Source organism: Haemaphysalis longicornis, unplaced genomic scaffold (genome assembly GCF_048455015.1).
Source record: "Haemaphysalis longicornis isolate Haplotype H1 unplaced genomic scaffold, Haemaphysalis longicornis Haplotype H1 scaffold_28, whole genome shotgun sequence".
Taxonomy (NCBI): domain Eukaryota; kingdom Metazoa; phylum Arthropoda; class Arachnida; order Ixodida; family Ixodidae; genus Haemaphysalis; species Haemaphysalis longicornis.
In genome coordinates, this window is record NW_027526329.1 from 357,200 (window position 1) to 377,896 (window position 20,697).

Here is a 20,697-nt window from a genome sequence, read left to right on the forward strand (position 1 = left end):
GCAAGAAGATCTCCTTGGCCGCCATCCACGTCATAGCCGGAAGAGTTCCTCTGTGCACCTTAAAAAAGAAAGTCTTCATTCCCCCCGGCAGTGGCATTTTTTTAACTCTCTGCAACACATCCTGACCTGGGCCCGCATTGTAACAGAACGATACAAGGGTTCGGGAAATAAACATTCGATCAAAACCCCCATCAATGTTTTGCGTGTCACGGAACAAAGAAAATCACGGGAAAAGCGTGCCGTGAGAAACCAATAAGAAAAAAAGACTTCCTTCAAAAAACGACTGACGCTGTACCGAGCCACAACAGCAGAAGTAACCAGAAAGTCAGGCGAAGCATCACCCAAAGAACAGAATAAAAGTTCGCAAAAAGGGTTAGACTGGTGCCACAAAACGAAAAAAAAAAAACGCGACACAACCAGTCTTACAAAGAGATGGGGCAAAGGTAGCCCTACCCCTTTGAGCTTTCTTAAAAGGTTGCTGCGACAAGTTTTTTTGATCGTTGAATTCCAAACGAACACCGCAAAAATGCGTTGAAACTTCTGAATATTGAAACGGGAACAATACAAAGACTCCATAACATACCAAATCTGAGCACGAGGTCGCGGGTTCGATTCCCGGCCGCGGCGGCCGCTTTTCTGATGGAGGCGAAAAGCAAAAACGCTCGTGTGTACGAGATTTCGGCGCACGTTAAAGATCCCCAGGTGGTCAAAATTAATCCGGAGCCCTCCACTACGGCGCGCCTCATCGCCTGCGTTGCGTCGGCGCGTTAAACACTTCAATCAATCAACATACCAAATCTTGGCCACTAGAAAAACATTACAGATTGTGACACGAGCAAAGATGGACAGATGGACATGGCGAGCTTCCTGATGGACATGGCTAGCTTCTTGAAAATGTGTGAATTTTGCTGTGCATGTAGCATTTGCGAAGCACGCAACGTCCTCGAGTAACAAGCAGGTGATGTTTTCCAACAAAAAAGTAGCAATTGGATCAGAGGGGGCGTTTTCGTTCGAACGGTCCTCTTGCCTACAAACACAGTTAAAGTCACCGAGAAAAATAAGCTTCCGGTCACACTCGAGAAGTGTAACTATACCTTCAAAAAAAAAAATACGACGTTCTTTGGGCTTTGTGGGAGCATAAACACAGACAACCCTGAAAGGCTGTTGGTGAAATACGAAATCTCAGCAGACGAAAGACCCCTCTGAGCAGGCCTTAACACTTTCAGCCACGCAGTGTTTCGCCTTTCTTATAAACCAACAGCAGCCTCCAGAAGTTCCAGCCGCAAGGCTAACGCACACGTAATACGCATCAAGGTTGCACCATGGTGTCTGTATAACTGCTCAGATTCCATTTTAGTTTCTTGTACAGCTAGCAAATCAGTTTGTGTTTCCTCCATTAGCTTCCGAACCTGAAGTTGACGCTTCCTTGATCCAAGGCCTCGTACATTTAGCGTCGCTACTTGAAGGGGCGTATCGGCTGTCACTGATAATAAGTTACACACAGACACCATGATTTCCATTTTAGCAGAAAACACAAGACTGAGTGCTTCTTAAAACGCGTCGCGGACTGTGAACGGGGTTGGTGCGATTCAGACTTCCTCTTTTCTTGTTCATATTTTCCACTCCCTCTCTAGGCTGGCGAGGCGTCGCTCTTCGCTCAATGTCGCATCCCGGCGCCGCTTTGCTGATTCGTGTCGACGTCCGGTGTTCTGAGCCTTCGTGCTCTCGTTCTCCATCAGATACTCTCCGCTATGCAGTGTCCGTGTGGAAACACATGAGTGCTGGCTTACTGCGCCGTCGTCGTCCGCGCTGTCTTCGTGCTGCTGCTCGATGGGTGTGTCTTCCTTAGTGGCCGCGGCTGTACTTGCAACCCCGTCGCTGGTCTGCGGCTCCAGCTCGGCCATCCTGACAGGACGAGGAAAAGGTTGCTAAGCCAGTGGTGTCGCAGCCGGTTATTATAAAAGAGGATTTTCCCAAAGAGGGAGAGCGGAAGGTTAAAGGTGTGCATTGCCAGCCATGCTGCAGTCGTTCTTTCGAAGGGAAGGAAAAGAAACAAAAGTCTTGTCAGGAGTGGGATTCGAACCCACGCCCGCATAACCGGACTGCTTTTTTTTTTCTTTATTGCAATACTCTGAGAGAAAACAAGCACGAAAACCAAGGAAAACAGGTAGACAATGATGTAACATACATTGATATAACAGCCAACAGTGTTTTGCTAGCAGAAAATGGCTAAAACTGCTTAAGGTTTGTCAGTGACTCCATTACCGGAAGCCATTCCGGTGTGTCAGGCTGAGTCTTCCAAACATCTACAATTAAACGAACAGTTTCTCCAAAGTATTCCTTGGAACGAGCATCAACATCGCGGTGGCGTATGGCCATGCGAGATTTCGAAATGCCGTGCAGAGGCAAAACCAGCACCACATCGTGCGGCAACCCGCCGTCATTCTCGCTGGGTATAAACCTGATTCCGTAGGCGTCTAGAGGAAAATCTTTCTTTAAAGTCCGCTGAAGCACGTCCCAAAAAAAGACCCCATCCCAACATTTAAAAAAAACACGTGTTCTACTTTCTCCGGCTTTTTGCACGGGTAACAGTCGACCCCCCACGGAACGTACAGTCCTTTCTCCTTTTGCCACGTTTTGACCGGTAGGACACCAGCGTGGAGCCTTAAAAGAACGTTTTAACCCATGGCGGTACCGCCATAGATTTCACGCGTTTAAACACATCCTGGCCTGGCCCTGCACGGTACATTGGTCGGTACAGTGGAACTGGAAATACAGAGTCAAGGAGAACATTATACAATCTTCTCCGCGGCACGCTAGATAGGTATTCCAGTGTGAAGCGGGAACGCAAAGACTGGGTCGCTTGAACAACTTTGCGGAAGTATCCTTCCATTGTCAAGAAAGGGAAACGTGCTGGCGCTATAACGAAATCGGGTAACACCACAGACAACTTCATTTGGCAAACAGTATGCAAAAAGGGGTCTTGTACAGTCGGGGACCTAATTTTGCAGACCACGCGAGCGCGTGGCAAAAGCCATCGATGCGCACTGTGGAGGCCCGGCACCTGTTGTCGAGACCGGCGCGGCGCGCATGCGCGTCTTATTTTACACGCAGGCACGCCGATTTTCTCACTTCCTGCAGTGGTGCTGCAACGGTCACTCAAGCACCGCATAGCGACGCCTTTGTAGCATTCCTTTCTAACGTGACGTGACGATTGCGAGGGCTCTAGCGCAAGTGCTCCTCGCGTCCTGATAAACAGTTGAGTGAAATGTTTTATTTGTTTGTTTTGTGCTTTATCGTTTAAACGCAATGAGACTAGCGGTTTGCGAACGGCGTCCCCGAATGAAGCCCGTACGAATCACAGTCTCACGGTAACGCGTTACCGACGACAAAATGCCAGCGATATGAATAGCGAACCTTTATTCACCTTGTTTATTGTGTAATTTGGCCACTGAACATATATTCCAGCTCGCTCTCGTCTGTCAGCTTATGTTTTGAAGACCTCCGAGCATTCATCCCATTGGCCGTGCCAGAAACCTAAACATTTTTGCGAGTTCACGCTGCTGGCACTGTATTTACAGGAGGCCAGTAAAGATGGTTGTGGTTCGTTTCCCCGAAGTCAGGTGGCGATCAGGAACCCAATTGCCCGGGCTCCGGTTGATTTCCCAGGAGGCTGGCAGGGCGATGGTGTTGAAGTCCTTGGAGACGGCGGTCGAACTGACGAACTCGAGGCGTTGAGGTTGATTAAATGAAACGAAGAGTTTATATACAGCTATTTACAGTAGGAAAACTGGGTACATGAGTAATAAAAGGAAAACTTCAAACTTCAGCTAGACGCTAGCTCCAAGTACGCACAAATCACTTGAGCTTCTCAACTTCGTCTAGCTCTCCTATCCTCGGAGCGTACACAAACCGCTCGAGAAACGACGGCCGAGACTCTGTCTCGCCGCAAGATCCGTTGCACCCTCCGATGCAAGATCCGTTGCATCCGTTGCACGGCGCTGCACCCTAAACCTCCGACGCGATCTTAACCTCTAACCGAGGGGGCTCACAAATCCCAACCCAGCTTTAACGGTCGAGACTCCTTGTCCCGCCGGGAACTGCCCAGCTCGGCGCTCAGACAAGAACGATTTCCAACGGCCAAGTTGGGCCTTGTAAAACCTCGAGATCACCCACTCTCGGGAACGCCCCTGTAGCTTTCGTACATGTGTAAGGGAGTGCCCAAATTCACGTAGACAGCTGTCACTCAGCACGCCGTGGAATATTCAATGAGGCGCCGCCATCTTTGGGTCAACAGCACGCTCGCAGACGAGCATGTGTGTGCGACCCCACGGGGTGAGAGCGAAAGACGGCGACAGTGCACTCTGCCGGCCGGGGCGCGCTAACAATGGTGTCTTACGCGGCACGCGCTTCGACACCAGTAATCCCACCACCTCCGCACGTCACGCAGACGGTTCCCGGAACCCTTGCGGCGCCGTCTGCTTTCTCAATGGGGGATTATCCCTGTGGTATGCGGTGGGCCAGAAAATCCGTCTCCCGTGCGCTCCGTGACGAATTGGCAGCGGCTGCAGCGTAGAGTCCACCGTGCTGGTCCACCAGACAGAGTGGTGGGTTCTCACGCGCAGCCCGGGCGCCTGGCCGCTAATCTCATATGTGGACCTTACAAGGGCTTTAGTGTCTTTGCCACGCCGCTTATGCTGCTTTTATCAACAACGAAAAGTGCAATGTCGTCGGCATAGGCCAACACACGTACCTCACACGACTGCAGTTGAAAGCCGTTGACGGTTTTGCTTCCGATATTACTCAAACAAAACGCTTCTACATATACACAGAAAAGCAATGGGGACAACGGGCAACCCTGACGTGCGCCACGTTGATCCTGCACTGCTTTGCTGAGCGACTTGTTCACAACAAGGCTAGTTGAACACCCACTATACGCCATGCGCACTCCCTCAAGAATAACAGTCCCTACATTTATGTGCTCTAACATGGCTACAAGGAACTCGTGTGATACCTGATCGAATGCCTTCTCCAGGTCTACCTGGAGCATTGCTAAAGAACCTCGAGTGCTGTCGCAACACTCAAGAACACTTCGAGCATTATGAATGTTCGTAACTATTGACCGCCCTTTTATACCGCATGTTTGATGCGGTCCAACGATGTCCCTAATGACAGACTGCAAGCGACTAGCCAGAATTTTCATTAAAATCTTATAGTCTACATTAGTGAGACTGATTGAGTGATACCCAGGTATAGCTCGGAGTTTGGCGTCATCATCTAACTTAAAAATAAAAATGGTGTGCGACTCAAGAAAGGACGGTGGTAGCACACCATTCTGATTCGCCTCAGCGTATAACGTACACAACACTGGACTTAGGCACTCTTTAAACTTTTTATAGAATGCATCGCTTAGCCCATCGGGGCCAGGCGTCTTTCCTGGGCTCAAATCCTCTATAGCTTTTCTTAATTTATTCTCCGTAATGTCTGTTTCGCGCAGTGCTGACCTCTCTTTGTTTAGTTATGGCAACAATCTCATAAATTCATCCTTAAACGCCACGATATCAATAGCGTGACGTGCAAGCAGCTTGTCAGAAAAGTTACAAAAACAGCGTTCTATGGTGGCTTGGTCCTTGCACAAGACGCCTTCGCTTTCTGTTTCCGCTATCGCATTTCTGCGAGGGTACTTTTTCTCGGAGCATAAGGCTCCTTCGGTCGGCGCCTCTCCTAGAAGCATCTTTTCTGCTCTTGCGGAAACAAGCGCTCCATGATATTTGTCCCTATCTAAGACCTCGAGTTGTGCTTTAATATTCTGTATGTCATCTCTGTACGTCCCGGCGATTTACATTCTTGTACCATAAGATCGTCGAGATTACTTCGTAGAGTGGCTTCTTTTTTTTTCTCGTCGTTCTTCATTGCGGAAGAACGTTCAAGGGCTTTTAGTCTAACCTCTTGTTTAAACAACTCCCACTTCCGAATGAAGCTCGTCACGCCTGCGCTGCTAAATGAGGCCCGTGCGCATGCGTCAACGGTCTCGACGAATGGATCATCTTGTAGAAGTTTGTTGTTCATTTTCCGCAATCCCGAGGAGAACGCGTTTCCACGTTTAGCGGCCCTGCCTAGTGTTAACGACACCAGACAATGGTCGCTAAAAGAAACTGGGGTCCCTTTATAATTCTTACATTCAGGTACGAGTTCTACAGAAACATACACCCTGTCGAGCCGCGCATGACTATTCTCCTGAAAGTGCGTATAGCGAACGGTCCATGCATTGCTCATGCCATCACCTGCATCTTCTAGGGCGCAGCCGGCTACTATCTCATTCAGTACAGCCGTACTGGCGTCTCTAAAATTGGTCGTGCTGCTTTTGTCGCGCACTGAGCAAACACAATTATAAATGCCCATTAAAATTAAAAGCCGTTCCGTCTCACACCGTGGACGCATTTCTTCAAAGAAAGCCTTCCTTTCGGCTGTATTGGTGGGCCCGTAGACACACATTAAACTCCATTCATTGGAACAAAACTCTAAGTCGCACACGACATACCGCCCCTTTTCCGAGGCGGTGACGGCCTTTAGAGCGGCCCCTAAGTTTCTCCGAATTTAAAGTGCGCAACCCGCAGAAAGCATGACCGCATACGACACGTACACATCACAGCGCGCAATAAAGGGCCGCACCATACGATCCGTCTGGTCCTCCCTCCCAACCTTGGTCTCTTGCAAAGCCACGATGTCCAAATCCTTGCAAAGCCACGATGTCCAAATCCTCACCTGTTACGAGTCGATACACCTGATTTTGCCGTCTCCGATCCGGAAATCCCCTGACATTAAGCGTGGTGATGCGTATTGGGTTGCTCAAGTAAACCATGTTAAGTAGGAAGCTAGACTTCGCACACAACACTTACATTTATGCAGCACAAAAAAGGACGACGCTTCGTCAACTACAAACATCCCATACACACTCCAAAAACCCGCACATATATAACTTTCATATGGTCTGCGGGATTCACAGCTGCTGCAATACACACTGCCCACCTCCCGCCAACTAAACCTAATGGATAAACCATAAACACCAAGAACACAATACCCACCCCAAAAATGCTGCCTAGACCCAACTACGCTGTTGCGTTTAGTCCGTTGGCAGTTCAAAAAGCGCAACAACAAACACTGAGCAAAAGGATGGCGACTACCTTTCGCAGCGAGTGGGCGGAGCCGGAGTTTTTGTTCGGTCTGGAAGGACGTTGGGCTTCGGCTTGAAGCTCGGTCGTCTCCCTGGAAACGCCTTAGCCAGGGGTCCTTGCTGCTGGTGAGTCCGTCATCTTGCCCGGTGTCATTACCTTCGCGCTGTCGCTTTGCGGCGGTACTACTGAGGTCCTTTGCACGGCTTCCGCTGCGGTAGCCGGCGCCTCCGCCGTCTCCTGACATGCCTGTCCGGTGCCGTTGGCCTCGTTTGACGTGACGTGAGGGGAAGGCGTCTTCGGCTGGACCGGCTGCTCCTCTTCAGGAACGCGCTGGCCAGCCTCGGCATCGACCCGCCCCGCCGACGTCGGCTCCTTCACCGCCTGGTCGGTGGCCCCTGCTGCGATCTCCTCCGCGTCTACCTCGTCCATGAGGTTTTCGCGAAGGTCGTCGTCCCTCGCTGGGCCGGTGACGCTGGCGTACGACTTAACCCAGCTGCTTGCGTCATGCCCAAAGCGACGGCACGAAGAACACTTCGGCACCTTGCATTCACGCCAGGCATGCCCCTTGAGGTTGAAACGCAAGCACTGCGGAGCCCTTCCTGCGACGACGACGAGGACCTCGTCACCCGCCACACGAAGTTCATGCGGCAGGTCTTCGACAGTAACGCCCGCCTACAACTTGAGGGTCACCGTACGAAACGTCGAGCCCTTGTCCTGGATGCCTTCGACGCGCCACCGCTCCCTGCGCACGTCGTCGACACGCTCGCAGGGTGCCAGCGCAGCGCGAACGGCGTCGCCCGGCAAATTGTGCAGCAGCCAGTGTAGCTTCAGGCGGGCTTCTTGATTAGAAGGGTCGATAACAAGGCACCGACGATCCTTCACCTTGATATCAGTGAGCTACGAAATCTTCTTCACACCATCCGCCGACTTGAACGGCACTGCCCAGACGTGACTCATCTGGAACGCCCCCAAGGCTACGACGTCGGGGAGCAGTTCCAGACGAGGCAAAACGTCCCGACAGTCCTCAAGGCGGTAAGGCCGGGCAAGCATGTCGGCATGAAGAAAAACCGTGTTTAAAACCGACTGACCTGAGGGAAACTGTGGCAAACGTACTTGATAATCCTCGGCATCCTGGGCAAAAAACCTGTTACCGCGGGCCGAAAGGCCCGCTGAAGCCGCTCCTTGGGCGGAGCTCGACATTCTGCGACCGCATGCTAGTGCAACCGGAAGCAGAAACACCGCTCGGCCATCCTGACGGTACGAGGGTATGGCTGGAGTTGTGCCGTGCCAGCCACGCCGCAGCCGGTCATTCCAAAAAAAAAGGATTCGCCCATAGAGAAAGAGAGGACGTCAAAGGTGTGCATTGCCAGCCGGACTGCAGTCGTTCTTTCAAAGTCAAACAAAAAAAAGGCGTGTGAGAAGTGGGATTCGAACCCACCCCCGAAAGACCGGACTGCGACCTAAACGCAGCGCCTTGGACCGTTCGGCCATCCTGACGGTTTTTCTTTTCCTTTACTACATGGAAAACTGCCCTTAATACAGCCTACAAAAGTTATGAGTCATCCAAGAAGATGCACATCACTGCAGCTAAAATAAGCTGTCCGTTAAAACTCTGGCAAGCAGGCGCACGCGTCCAACAGATGCAGCCATTCTGGTGGGTCACTTTGCGCCGCATAAATGCTCCGCACCAACGCAGCTTGCTCCCGAAAAATGGACTTCGTTGGGCGAGGGGGTTCCGCGTGCCTGTCCGTCATGCGGCACTTCCACAAGCTATACAATCCGATAACAACAAATATATCATTGGGCACTCCAGTAACATCTCTAAAAGGCAAGAACCGAATTGTATAAGGGGTAATGCCCATGTCCTCTTTAAGAGTTCGTTGCAACACATCCCAGAAAAACACTGCATCCCGGCACAAAACAAAACAATGATCAATAGGTTTCAGGTTGATTGCATAAACGGCAATTGTCAGACCAAGGAATAGACATTCCTTTCTCGCGCAACCATGTTTTCACTGGGAGTGTTGATGTATGCAGCTTAAAGAAAAACGTTTTTGCATTTTGACGAAGACACATACGTGTGACCCGCTTCAAAATACTGTCCTTATGGTGGCCAATGTAAGGATGGCGATAAACCGGCACTGGGAACAGACTCTCTAATAAAGTATTCGTCAAAGCCTTCCTGGAGTGGGTAAACAGATATTGCAGGGAAAACCTCGCAGTAAGGAAATTGAAGGTGTCGCCCACCTCCTTTAAAAACCCCCATGGCGGCTTCGTACAGACTTCAGCAGTGGAGACAAGCAAAAACGGTAAATGAAAACTTATGCGCTGTTGAATAACGCTGAGCAGAAGTGGATGATGCGTCACCTTATAGAAGAAAACCGAGATACAAGCTGGTGTACAAACAAATGTATCAGCTCAGCACCCCCAGACACTAATGGAAGAAACAAATTGTCCCTACGCATAGGTTCCCATTAGGACCCCCACACAAATGTTGCAAAAACTCTATGTAGAGCTTGTACTTTAGAACGCACACAGTGGAGTACTTGCAGCACATAAACAAGCTTTGCGACAAGGAAGACATTACAAACGTGCGCACGCACAAACACAGAAAGTTCTCGCCCCATCCATGCCTGAGAGGCTCGCTTGACTTTTTGGAGTGCCAATGACCAATGAGGCCCGGTGTTCCGTATTTGGTGCAAAGGTACACCTAGGTATTGAAGTGCATCCTTATCCCAAGTAATGCCACCAAATAAGGACGGTTTCGCACCCCATTCACCAAACCAAAATCTCTTTGTTTTTTCCATATTCACAGCTGCTCCAGACGCGCTACAGAACTGCCTGGTGAGATGAAGGGCTTCTTGAACGGGGGCTCGGGTGTCGAGCACTTTTGGTCACGTTCACCCAAGTCCTCCTCTGGTGGTGCCGTTGTTGCTGGGGTGGCCTCGGGCGTTTTCACTTCCTGGGTGAGGCAGGCTTCCCTTGGGGCCACGGTGGTATTTTCGGAGGGCTCGCCACCACCAGCGCCTTCGGCTGCTTCCTCTGCCTCGATGGCGTCCATAAGGTGGTCGGTAGCACCCTCGCTGTCAGCGGGTCCCGTCACTGACGCGTACGAGGGCACGTACTGCGTCTCGACGTGACCAAAACGCCGACACTTGGAACAACGGGGCACCTTGCAGTCCCGCCGCACATGGCCCTGGCCGTAGCAGCGAAGGCACTGCATGGGGCGTCCCGGTGCCACGACGAGGGCGAGCTCCCCTGCAACCTTTATCTGGTGCGGCAGGTCGTCAACCTTGAGGCCTATTTTCAACTTCAGCAGCACCGTCCCCGTCGTGGAACCCTTGACGCCCTGGACACGCCACCGCTCCCGGTTCAACTCGGTCACTTTGCCGTACGACGCAAAGGCAGCCGGGATGTCGTCGTTGGCGACGCCATGAAGCAGCCAGTGCAGCTTCAGTCTGACCTGTTGATCTTGCGGGTCGATGACGACGCACAGCCGGCCCTTTACTTGAAGTTCCGTGACCGCGAGCATCTTCTTCGTTGCTTCGGCGCTGCTGAACGTTACTGCCCACACATGGTTTATCTGGTATGCCCCCAAGGCGACAACCTCGGGGAGCAGACCAGTCCGTGCGAGCGCATCCCGAATATCTTCGACCTTAAAAGGTCTGGCCTTCACGTCGCCGTGCAAAAACACCGTGTTTAAAACGATGCCTCCGGTAGGCAGTTGCGGCAGTATAATCTGGTACTCCTCGTTATCTCTACCCGTTGGCCTGTTTCCGCGGCTCGGCTGAGCCGCTATCGCCGCTCCGCTGGAGCTCATGATTCTGCGTCCGCACGCTTCGGTGGCTGGAAGTAGAATGATCGGCCATCCTGACGGTACGGAGGTATGAATGTAGTTGTGCCGTGCCAGCCACGCCGCAGCCAGTCATTCCAAAAGAAGGATTCGACCAAAGGGGGAGAGAGGACGGCAAAGGTGTGCATTGCAGCCGGACTGCAGTTGTTCTTTCGAAGGGAAAGAAAAGAAAAGAAAGACGTGTCAGAAGTGGGATTCAAACCCACGCCCGGAGGACCGGACTGCGACCTGAACGCAGCGCCTTGGACCGCTCGGCCATCCTGACGGTACGAAGGTATGAATGTAGTTGTGCCGTGCCAGCCACGCCGCAGCCAGTCATTCCAAAAGAAGGATCCGCCCAAAGGGGCAGAGAGGACGGCAAAGGTGTGCATTGCAGCTGGACTGCAGTTGTTCTTTCGAAGGAAAACAAAAGAAAAAACGTCGTATCAGAAGTGGGATTCGAACCCACGCCCGGAAGACCGGACTGCGACCTGAACGCAGTGCCTTGGACCGCTCGGCCATCCTGACGGACGAAGGTATGAATGTAGTTGTGCCGTGCCAGCCACGCCGCAGCCAGTCATTCCAAAAGAAGGATTCGCCCAAAGGGGCAGAGAAGACGGCAAAGGTGTGCATTGCAGCTGCACTGCAGTTGTTCTTTCGAAGGGAAAGAAAAGAAAAAAAAATGTGTCAGAAGTGGGATTCGAACCCACGCCCGGAAGACCGGACTGCGACCTGAACGCAGCGCCTTGGACCGCTCGGCCATCCTGACGGACGAAGGTATGAATGTAGTTGTGCCGTGATAGCCACGCCGCAGCCAATCATTCCAAAAGAAGGATTCGCCCAAAGGGGCAGAGAGGACGGCAAAGGTGTGCATTGCAGCTGCACTGCAGTTGTTCTTTCGAAGGGAAAGAAAAGAAAAAAAAATGTGTCAGAAGTGGGATTCGAACCCACGCCCGGAAGACCGGACTGCGACCTGAACGCAGCGCCTTGGACCGCTCGGCCATCCTGACGGACGAAGGTATGAATGTAGTTGTGCCGTGCCAGCCACGCCGCAGCCAGTCATTCCAAAAGAAGGATTTGCCCAAAGGGGCAGAGAGGACGGCAAAGGTGTGCATTGCAGCCGGACTGCAGTTGTTCTTTCGAAGGGAAACAAAAGAAAAAAAGACGTGTCAGAAGTGGGATTCGAACCCACGCCCGGAAGACCGGACTGCGACCTGAACGCAGCGCCTTGGACCGCTCGGCCATCCTGACGGACGAAGGTATGAATGTAGTTGTGCCGTGCCAGCCACGCCGCAGCCAGTCATTCCAAAAGAAGGATTCGCCCAGAGGGGCAGAGAGGACGGCAAAGGTGTGCATTGCAGCTGGACTGCAGTTGTTCTTTCGAAGGGAAAGAAAAGAAAAAAAAATGTGTCAGAAGTGGGATTCGAACCCACGCCCGGAAGACCGGACTGCGACCTGAACGCAGCGCCTTGGACCGCTCGGCCATTTTTTTTTTTTTTCTTTATTGCCGGTTTCAAACAAAATCCAGAAACTACGGTACATATGATAAAATCGCTGACTTCACTCAAGCCAGCGCTACATAACTAAAAACGGGGCATAGACAATACCTTTTCAAATTCATGCAACCATTCAGGAGTACAGTTCTGACTCTTCCACATTTCTACAATACGTTGGGCACTCTCACAGAAATACTGCCTTGCTGGCCTTCCGTCTACGTCACAGTGCCGAAACGCCATTCGAGACCTCCATATTCCGTGGAGAACCAGCAACATCACTAGGTCGTAAGGCACTCCATTATCGTTTTGCACTGCCAAAAACCGGATGCCATAAGAGCTCAACGGAAACTCCTTTTTCAATGTTCGCTGAAGAACGTCCCACAAAAACACCCCATCCCAACAATCCAAAAAAACATGTTCCACCGTCTCGGGCTTTTTACACAAAGAACAGTCCACACCCCATGGCACAAACAGACCCTTTTCTAACATCCATGTTTTAACTGGTAACACGCCACAGTGCAGTTTAAAGAAAAATGTTTTAACACCCGGGGGAATGGCCATAGCTTTAACACGTTTCAAAACGTTCTGCCCGGGACCCACCGGAAACATGGATCGGTATAAAGGAACAGGAAAACAGATTTCAGCAAGGTCTTTATACAGCTTTTTCTTCGACACGGCACTCAAGTACTCCATAGAGAACCGTACACAAAGAAATTGTGTCGCTTGAACAACTTCTTTTAAATACCCGTGTACTCCTCCATTGTAGCTTTGACATGACGTAACAATAAATTGGGGCAATAGCCTGCCTAACCTGACTTGAATAACAGTGCGCAGGAAGGGGTCCTTTACCTCGACCGCTCGGCCATCCTGACGGTACGAAGGTATGAATGTAGTTGTACCGTGCCAGCCACGCCGCAGCCAGTCATTCCAAAAGAAGGATTCGCCCAAAGGGGCAGAGAGGACGGCAAAGGTGTGCATTGCAGCTGGACTGCAGTTGTTCTATCGAAGGGAAACAAAAGAAAAAAAGACGTGTCAGAAGTGGGATTCGAACCCACGCCCGGAAGACCGGACTGCGACCTGAACGCAGCGCCTTGGACCGCTCGGCCATCCTGACGGACGAAGGTATGAATGTAGTTGTGCCGTGCCAGCCACGCCGCAGCCAGTCATTCCAAAAGAAGGATTTGCCCAAAGGGGCAGAGAGGACGGCAAAGGTGTGCATTGCAGCCGGACTGCAGTTGTTCTTTCGAAGGGAAACAAAAGAAAAAAAGACGTGTCAGAAGTGGGATTCGAACCCACGCCCGGAAGACCGGACTGCGACCTGAACGCAGCGCCTTGGACCGCTCGGCCATCCTGACGGACGAAGGTATGAATGTAGTTGTGCCGTGCCAGCCACGCCGCAGCCAGTCATTCCAAAAGAAGGATTCGCCCAGAGGGGCAGAGAGGACGGCAAAGGTGTGCATTGCAGCTGGACTGCAGTTGTTCTTTCGAAGGGAAAGAAAAGAAAAAAAAATGTGTCAGAAGTGGGATTCGAACCCACGCCCGGAAGACCGGACTGCGACCTGAACGCAGCGCCTTGGACCGCTCGGCCATCCTGACGGTACGAAGGTATGAATGTAGTTGTACCGTGCCAGCCACGCCGCAGCCAGTCATTCCAAAAGAAGGATTCGCCCAAAGGGGCAGAGAGGACGGCAAAGGTGTGCATTGCAGCTGGACTGCAGTTGTTCTATCGAAGGGAAACAAAAGAAAAAAAGACGTGTCAGAAGTGGGATTCGAACCCACGCCCGGAAGACCGGACTGCGACCTGAACGCAGCGCCTTGGACCGCTCGGCCATCCTGACGGACGAAGGTATGAATGTAGTTGTGCCGTGCCAGCCACGCCGCAGCCAGTCATTCCAAAAGAAGGATTCGCCCAAAGGGGCAGAGAGGACGGCAAAGGTGTGCATTGCAGCTGGACTGCAGTTGTTCTCTCGAAGGGAAACAAAAGAAAAAAAGACGTGTCAGAAGTGGGATTCGAACCCACGCCCGGAAGACCGGACTGCGACCTGAACGCAGCGCCTTGGACCGCTCGGCCATCCTGACGGTACGAAGGTATGAATGTAGTTGTGCCGTGCCAGCCACGCCGCAGCCAGTCATTCCAAAAGAAGGATTCGCCCAAAGGGGCAGAGAGGACGGCAAAGGTGTGCATTGCAGCTGGACTGCAGTTGTTCTTTCGAAGGGAAACAAAAGAAAAAAAGACGTGTCAGAAGTGGGATTCGAACCCACGCCCGGAAGACCGGACTGCGACCTGAACGCAGCGCCTTGGACCGCTCGGCCATCCTGACTTTTTTTTTTTTTTTTTTTTTTTTTTTTTTCTTTATTGCCTGTATGAACACCAGAACACAAATGCGTCAATGATAGGTTAAAAACCGCCGACCATGCTTTGGCTGGCGGAAAGATTTAAAATAAACATCAAAAGTACACAAATCTTCCAAAATTGGTAACCATTCCAGCTCTATACCCTGGGTTGTAGCAATATCGTACATCGAAGTCATGCTCTGTGCAAAATACTTGCTAACGGTTTGGGCGTGTACGTCCGCATGGCGTACAGCCATTCGCGACCTCCAAATTGAATGCAATGCTACAGCCATTATGAGGTCGTACGGCACACCATCAGAACACTCAACGGGGAGATACCGTATTCCCTGTGGTGTTACAGGCAATTCTTTCTTCAGGGTTCTTTGCAGGACATCCCAAAAGAAGATGGCATCCCAGCACTCCATGAAAACATGCTCCACAGTCTCTGGTTTATTGCACAAAGAACACGTGCTGGACCAAACCTCGTATAATCCCTTTTCCTGCATCCATGTCTTTACTGGAAGAGTGTTCGTGTGCAGCTTAAAGAAAAACGTTTTCACGGACGCTGGGATAACCATCTTCTTTACACGTGACAAAACATTTTGACCAGGTCCTTTACAATACATTGACCTGTAACGGGGCACCGGAAAAAGAATATCCTTCAAATCTTTTGTTAGCATTTTCCTGGACACAGTAGACAGATATTCCAAAGAGAAACGTACCGCCAGAAACCGAAAAGCATCAACAACTTCTTTCAAAAAACCCTTGCATCGTATAGGTCCTCTGTTACTGGAGGACACAACAAACTCAGGTAGTACATTGGGAAGAGTCATCTGCAAAAACGTGCGCAGAAAAGGATCCTCCGCATCCCTTAGGAACAAAAAACGGTTCACAATTTGCCTCAAAAACACATGGCACAAACCGACTCCTCCGTGTTTCACACTTCGAAACAGATTACTTCTGCTTGTACGCTCCCACAGCGAACCCCACACGAAGACAGCAAAGACACGGTGAATCTTCTGGACATGCGTCCTTGAACAATGTAATATCTGCATAACGTACCACAGTTTCGCCAAGAGGAAAAGGTTACAAACGGTGGCCCGTGCGAAAACGGATAATGCGTGGCCTCCCCATTTGTTGGCTTTTTCGCGTAGACCCGTCACTTCCCCACTCCAATACTCTTCACTATTCTGATGGTATTCCAAAGGCACTCCTAGGTAACGTGCTGGCGTTGTCGACCAGCTAACGTTCTGAAACACTTCTGGGGTTGCTGCCCACTCTCCGTACCAAAAACCGCAACATTTATTCCAGTTCACTGAACTGCAGGTGACACCGCAAAACTCTTTAGTGACAACTATTACTTTTTCTACACTTTGTTTATCCTCACAAAATACCGCGACGTCATCGGCGTAGGTTAATAGCTTCACTTCACTTGAGTGCAAACGAAAACCATGAATGTCATTGTCATTAATTATTCTTAAACAGAAAGGCTCTAAGAAAATACAGAAAAGGAGAGGTGAAGCTGGGCACCCTTGCCTCACCGAAGATTCTACAGATAAACTTTTTGTTACATTCTTGTTGATAATGAGCTGTGTGGTGCAATTTTTGTAAGCCATTCGGACACCCCTGAAAAGCACGTCACCCACATTGACATGTTCTAAAATGCAAAACAAAATTTCATGAGAGACGCGGTCGAATGCTTTTTCGAAATCAATTTGTAGCATCGCTACTTTCTGCTGAAACATATCGCAGCCCTGCAGCACACTGCGAGCAATGTGTGTGTTTGTCTGTATGCTCCGACCCCGGATTCCACATGTTTGGTGTGGTCCCACAAGCGATGTTACAATTCTCTGCAATCTTTTTGCCAGTACTTTCATAAAAATCTTATAGTCTACGTTAGCAAGGGTGATTGGACGGTAACCCGTTACATTTTGAAGTTTAGCAGGATCGTCTGATTTGGGAATCAACACCGTGTGTGTTCTTGTAAATGACTTTGGTAGTTCGTTTTTTTCAAAAGCATCTAGGAAAACGAGAAATAAGAATGGCGCCACTACACCGATAAACTTCTTATAAAATTCCGCTGACAGACCATCAGGCCCCGGCGCTTTGCCCACTTTTAAGTCGCCTATGGCTGCTTCAATTTCTTGCAATGTTATTGGTTCTTCCAGTTGAACTTTCACCTCATCTTCCAGTCTTGGCATGAATTTAAGATAATCTTGCCTAAATCTTTCGCTACAAGGGTGAGCTGTGCTAAAAAGATTTGTGTAATGTTCAATGAAAGCTGCTTTTATGTTTTCTACATCTTTAGTCAAACGTCCCTGCCATAGTATTTCTTCAATTTTATTCCGCTTTGCGTACCTCATTTCATCGCTTAAGGCCCTTTTCGTGGGCATCTCCCCCGCTAGCAAACTTTCTGCGCGCGCACGTATTGTTGCTCCCCGGTATCGCTCTTTATCGATGGCTTCCAACTTGCTTTTTATTTGTGAGATGTCGTCGTTGAAAGCGCCCGGCATTTCACATTCCAGTTGGAGCATGCGTTTAAGATTACTCCTGAGCTCATTCTCATTCTTTCTTTCAGCCCTTGCAATGATCGCTGCCCTTTCTACAGCGGACAGTTTACTATCTTCTTTTATACGTTCCCATCTATCTCCCCAGGCCATGCTTTCGTTACTTTTTTGTTTGTTGAAAGCTTCCATCACATCATCGTTGTACCTTTCATCACTTAAAAGTTTTGTATTTAGTTTCCATAGGTCCCAGCTAAACGTCTTGAAGTTGCTCCTCCTCCCCCCTAGCCAGAAAGAAACGAGACAGTGATCGCTGAAAGACACATACTCAACGTTATAGCCCTTGCAGTTGGGAGCTAAATCGCCCGACAAATAAATCCTATCTAAGCGGGCGTGGCTAGCCCCCTGAAAATGCGTGAACCGTAGCGTGTTCACGTTATCAGAGCAATGGGCGACGTCAACTAACTCGTGTTTTTCTAGCAGTTCTGTCAGCAGCTGAGTACTGGAATCTTGCCACTTACTGGCGCCAGATCGGTCTACCCTCTCGCAAACACAGTTAAAATCACCTAATAAAATGATATGCCTTTCGCAATCCAAAAACCCTTCGATAGATTCAAAGAACACATTTCTCTCTCGGCACACCGTTGGTGCATAAATACACAAAGCGCGAAAACTATAGCCGAAATAAACAAAATCGCATACAATAAACCTACCAAACACACACGATACAACACTCTCAATCTGAATCCCAACATTGTTTCTAAAGAAGATGCAACACCCCCCCGCACACCCCACTGCATGGCTTACACACGCACTAAAGCTGTTTGACAAAGGTTTTATCATTTTTTCAGTACTCTCTTCACTTTCTATCTTCGTCTCCTGTATCGCCAGAACATCGATTTCTTTTTCGTACATTATTCTACGCAATTGACATTGTTTGCGCCTTTCTCCGAGGCCTCGCACGTTTAGCGTGGCTATATGTAGCGGCCTTTGAAGTACTGCCATTTAAGAACGGGAAAGAAACAAAGCAGACAGTACTGTTCGTGTCGTCAGCTTACATGCTCCTCGTATTCCCGTCGGTGTGTCGCTCCTTTCGGGTGCGGCTGTCCGTGCTTTTTCCGGGTGGCGCGGTTGCTCAGCTCTACCAGGGCCTGACCTTGCCATCGTTGCGTAACGTCCCATCCAGGCGTCGTGCTTAAGTCCCGTAGCGTGAGCATTGCACTCAGTACCCCCACTCCCACCACCCTTTTCGACGGTCTGACTCAGGTGACGGACGGCCGACCTTTGTTACGATCCGGAGGTATGTTGGGCTTCGGTTTCAGGGATGCGCGTCGAACCTGTGGAGCCGCCTTGGACGGCGGTTCCCCGGTGTTCAGCGCCTCGGTGCCTTCGTCGCTCACCTCTGCTCGGGGTCGCTTGCCAACCGAGGAGCTGGCTGCGTCGTCCCCGAGTTCCATGCACCCAGTCTGGTCTCCCTCGAGTTGCACCTTTTCTTCTTTGCCTGTGGACTGAAACGTGGATGCTTCTTCCGGCACTTCAGGCACCTCATCGATAATTCCGGGTTCCTTGGGCGCTGGCTGCTGTGCCGCGTCTTCCGAGGCCCTCTCGGTGGGCGTGGCCCCGCGCGGCAGTCCGTCGCCTCCTCCCTTCGCCGCCTCCTCGGCGTCCGCCGCGTCCATAATAAACTCCGACTGCTGGTCGTCCTCCCCTGATCCCGCAACGTTGGCATATGTGCGTACGCACTGGCTCTCGTCGTGGCCGAAGCGACGACAAAGAACGCAGCGCGGCACCCGGCACTCGCGCCGAATGTGGCCGCTCCGGTGGCAGCGAAGACACAGGGGCACCCTCCCGGGCACCACCAGCAAGGCCATCTCGCCGGCGACTCGTACCTGGTGAGGGAGGTCATCCACGCTGATACCCGTCTTCAGCCGGAGGGTGACCAGGCGCGTCGTCGAAGACTGCGCAGAGCAGCCTGGCACACGCCATCGGTCCCTGGTCACTTCAGTGACCTTTCCGTAAAGCCCCAGGGCGCTTCGCACGTCGTCGTCGGGGACGTGGTGGAGCACCCAGTGGAGCTTTAAACGGACATCCTGGTTTCGAGGATCGATCACGAGGCACCGACGTTCCTTGACTCGAAGTTCTCCGGCGGCAACAAGTTTCCGAGCCCCTTCAGCGTCCTTGAAAGTCACCGCCCACAAATGGTTCATCTGGTACGCCCCCAAGGCGACAACCTCGGGGAGCAGCGCCAGACGAACCAGAATATCACGAAAATCTTCCACCTTGTAAGGTCTTCCTTTGACGTCCGCGTGCAAAAATATTGTGTTAAGGGCAGATGGTCCTGATGGTAGATGGGGCAGAATAACTTGGTAGTCCTGGGTATCGATATCACGAACAGCAGACCTGTTACCGCGGGCCGAAGGGCCCGCTAAAACCGCTCCTTGCACGGAGCTTGCCATTCCCCGTCCGCACGGTACGGTGGCCGGAAGTGGAATCCCCAAGCCACAGACGCGACCCGGCCATCCTGACGGACGAAGATATGAATGTAGTTGTGCCGTGCCAGCCACGCCGCAGCCAGTCATTCCAAAAGAAGGATTCGCCCAAAGGGGCAGAGAGGACGGCAAAGGTGTGCATTGCAGCTGGACTGCAGTTGTTCTTTCGAAGGGAAACAAAAGAAAAAAAGACGTGTCAGAAGTGGGATTCGAACCCACGCCCGGAAGACCGGACTGCGACCTGAACGCAGCGCCTTGGACCGCTCGGCCATCCTGACGGTACGAAGGTATGAATGTAGTTGTGCCGTGCCAGCCACGCCGCAGCCAGTCATTCCAAAAGGAGGATTCGCCCAAAGGGGCAGAGAGGACGGCAAAGGTGTGCATTGCAGCTGGACTGCAGTTGTTCTTTCGAAGGGAAACAAAAGAAAAAAAGACGTGTCAGAAGTGGGATTCGAACCCACGCCCGGAAGACCGGACTGCGACCTGAACGCAGCGCCTTGGACCGCTCGGCCATCCTGACGGACGAAGATATGAATGTAGTTGTGCCGTGCCAGCCACGCCGCAGCCAGTCATTCCAAAAGAAGGATTCGCCCAAAGGGGCAGAGAGGACGGCAAAGGTGTGCATTGCAGCTGGACTGCAGTTGTTCTTTCGAAGGGAAACAAAAGAAAAAAAGACGTGTCCGAAGTGGGATTCGAACCCACGCCCGGAAGACCGGACTGCGACCTGAACGCAGCGCCTTGGACCGCTCGGCCATCCTGACGGTACGAAGGTATGAATGTAGTTGTGCCGTGCCAGCCACGCCGCAGCCAGTCATTCCAAAAGAAGGATTCGCCCAAAGGGGCAGAGAGGACGGCAAAGGTGTGCAT

The 20,697-nt window shown here is 51.2% G+C and overlaps 1 protein-coding gene and 15 non-coding genes across 16 annotated transcripts; all 16 read right to left on the reverse strand.

Annotated features, from left to right (window-relative positions):
- Positions 1-8,588: 8,588 nt before the first annotated feature.
- Positions 8,589-8,672, reverse strand: Trnal-uag (transfer RNA leucine (anticodon UAG)). Its single transcript has one exon. It is a non-coding gene; the product is annotated as a tRNA-Leu (tRNA).
- A 2,537-nt stretch (positions 8,673-11,209) lies between these two features.
- Trnal-cag (transfer RNA leucine (anticodon CAG)) lies at positions 11,210-11,293 on the reverse strand. Its single transcript has one exon. It is a non-coding gene; the product is annotated as a tRNA-Leu (tRNA).
- Positions 11,294-11,451: 158 nt separating this feature from the next.
- On the reverse strand, positions 11,452-11,535 carry Trnal-cag (transfer RNA leucine (anticodon CAG)). Its single transcript has one exon. It is a non-coding gene; the product is annotated as a tRNA-Leu (tRNA).
- Positions 11,536-11,692: 157 nt separating this feature from the next.
- On the reverse strand, positions 11,693-11,776 carry Trnal-cag (transfer RNA leucine (anticodon CAG)). The gene has a single exon. It is a non-coding gene; the product is annotated as a tRNA-Leu (tRNA).
- A 157-nt stretch (positions 11,777-11,933) lies between these two features.
- Positions 11,934-12,017, reverse strand: Trnal-cag (transfer RNA leucine (anticodon CAG)). Its single transcript has one exon. It is a non-coding gene; the product is annotated as a tRNA-Leu (tRNA).
- A 157-nt stretch (positions 12,018-12,174) lies between these two features.
- Positions 12,175-12,258, reverse strand: Trnal-cag (transfer RNA leucine (anticodon CAG)). Its single transcript has one exon. It is a non-coding gene; the product is annotated as a tRNA-Leu (tRNA).
- Positions 12,259-13,533: 1,275 nt separating this feature from the next.
- Positions 13,534-13,617, reverse strand: Trnal-cag (transfer RNA leucine (anticodon CAG)). The gene has a single exon. It is a non-coding gene; the product is annotated as a tRNA-Leu (tRNA).
- A 157-nt stretch (positions 13,618-13,774) lies between these two features.
- Positions 13,775-13,858, reverse strand: Trnal-cag (transfer RNA leucine (anticodon CAG)). Its single transcript has one exon. It is a non-coding gene; the product is annotated as a tRNA-Leu (tRNA).
- A 157-nt stretch (positions 13,859-14,015) lies between these two features.
- Trnal-cag (transfer RNA leucine (anticodon CAG)) lies at positions 14,016-14,099 on the reverse strand. Its single transcript has one exon. It is a non-coding gene; the product is annotated as a tRNA-Leu (tRNA).
- Positions 14,100-14,257: 158 nt separating this feature from the next.
- On the reverse strand, positions 14,258-14,341 carry Trnal-cag (transfer RNA leucine (anticodon CAG)). The gene has a single exon. It is a non-coding gene; the product is annotated as a tRNA-Leu (tRNA).
- Positions 14,342-14,498: 157 nt separating this feature from the next.
- Trnal-cag (transfer RNA leucine (anticodon CAG)) lies at positions 14,499-14,582 on the reverse strand. The gene has a single exon. It is a non-coding gene; the product is annotated as a tRNA-Leu (tRNA).
- A 158-nt stretch (positions 14,583-14,740) lies between these two features.
- Trnal-cag (transfer RNA leucine (anticodon CAG)) lies at positions 14,741-14,824 on the reverse strand. The gene has a single exon. It is a non-coding gene; the product is annotated as a tRNA-Leu (tRNA).
- Positions 14,825-14,864: 40 nt separating this feature from the next.
- On the reverse strand, positions 14,865-19,829 carry LOC144172983 (uncharacterized). Its single transcript, XM_077701578.1, has one exon. The coding sequence runs from the start codon at positions 19,795-19,797 to the stop codon at positions 18,604-18,606; it is 1,194 nt and encodes a 397-aa protein (XP_077557704.1). The 5' UTR covers positions 19,798-19,829; the 3' UTR covers positions 14,865-18,603.
- Positions 19,830-20,024: 195 nt separating this feature from the next.
- Trnal-cag (transfer RNA leucine (anticodon CAG)) lies at positions 20,025-20,108 on the reverse strand. Its single transcript has one exon. It is a non-coding gene; the product is annotated as a tRNA-Leu (tRNA).
- A 158-nt stretch (positions 20,109-20,266) lies between these two features.
- Positions 20,267-20,350, reverse strand: Trnal-cag (transfer RNA leucine (anticodon CAG)). The gene has a single exon. It is a non-coding gene; the product is annotated as a tRNA-Leu (tRNA).
- Positions 20,351-20,507: 157 nt separating this feature from the next.
- On the reverse strand, positions 20,508-20,591 carry Trnal-cag (transfer RNA leucine (anticodon CAG)). The gene has a single exon. It is a non-coding gene; the product is annotated as a tRNA-Leu (tRNA).
- Between the last annotated feature and the right edge of the window lie 106 nt (positions 20,592-20,697).

What these genes read in the sequence shown, in the direction of transcription:
- LOC144172983 (XM_077701578.1), bottom strand. Translation starts at nt 19,797, where the DNA reads ATGGCAAGCTCCGTGCAAGGAGCGGTTTTAGCGGGCCCTTCGGCCCGC.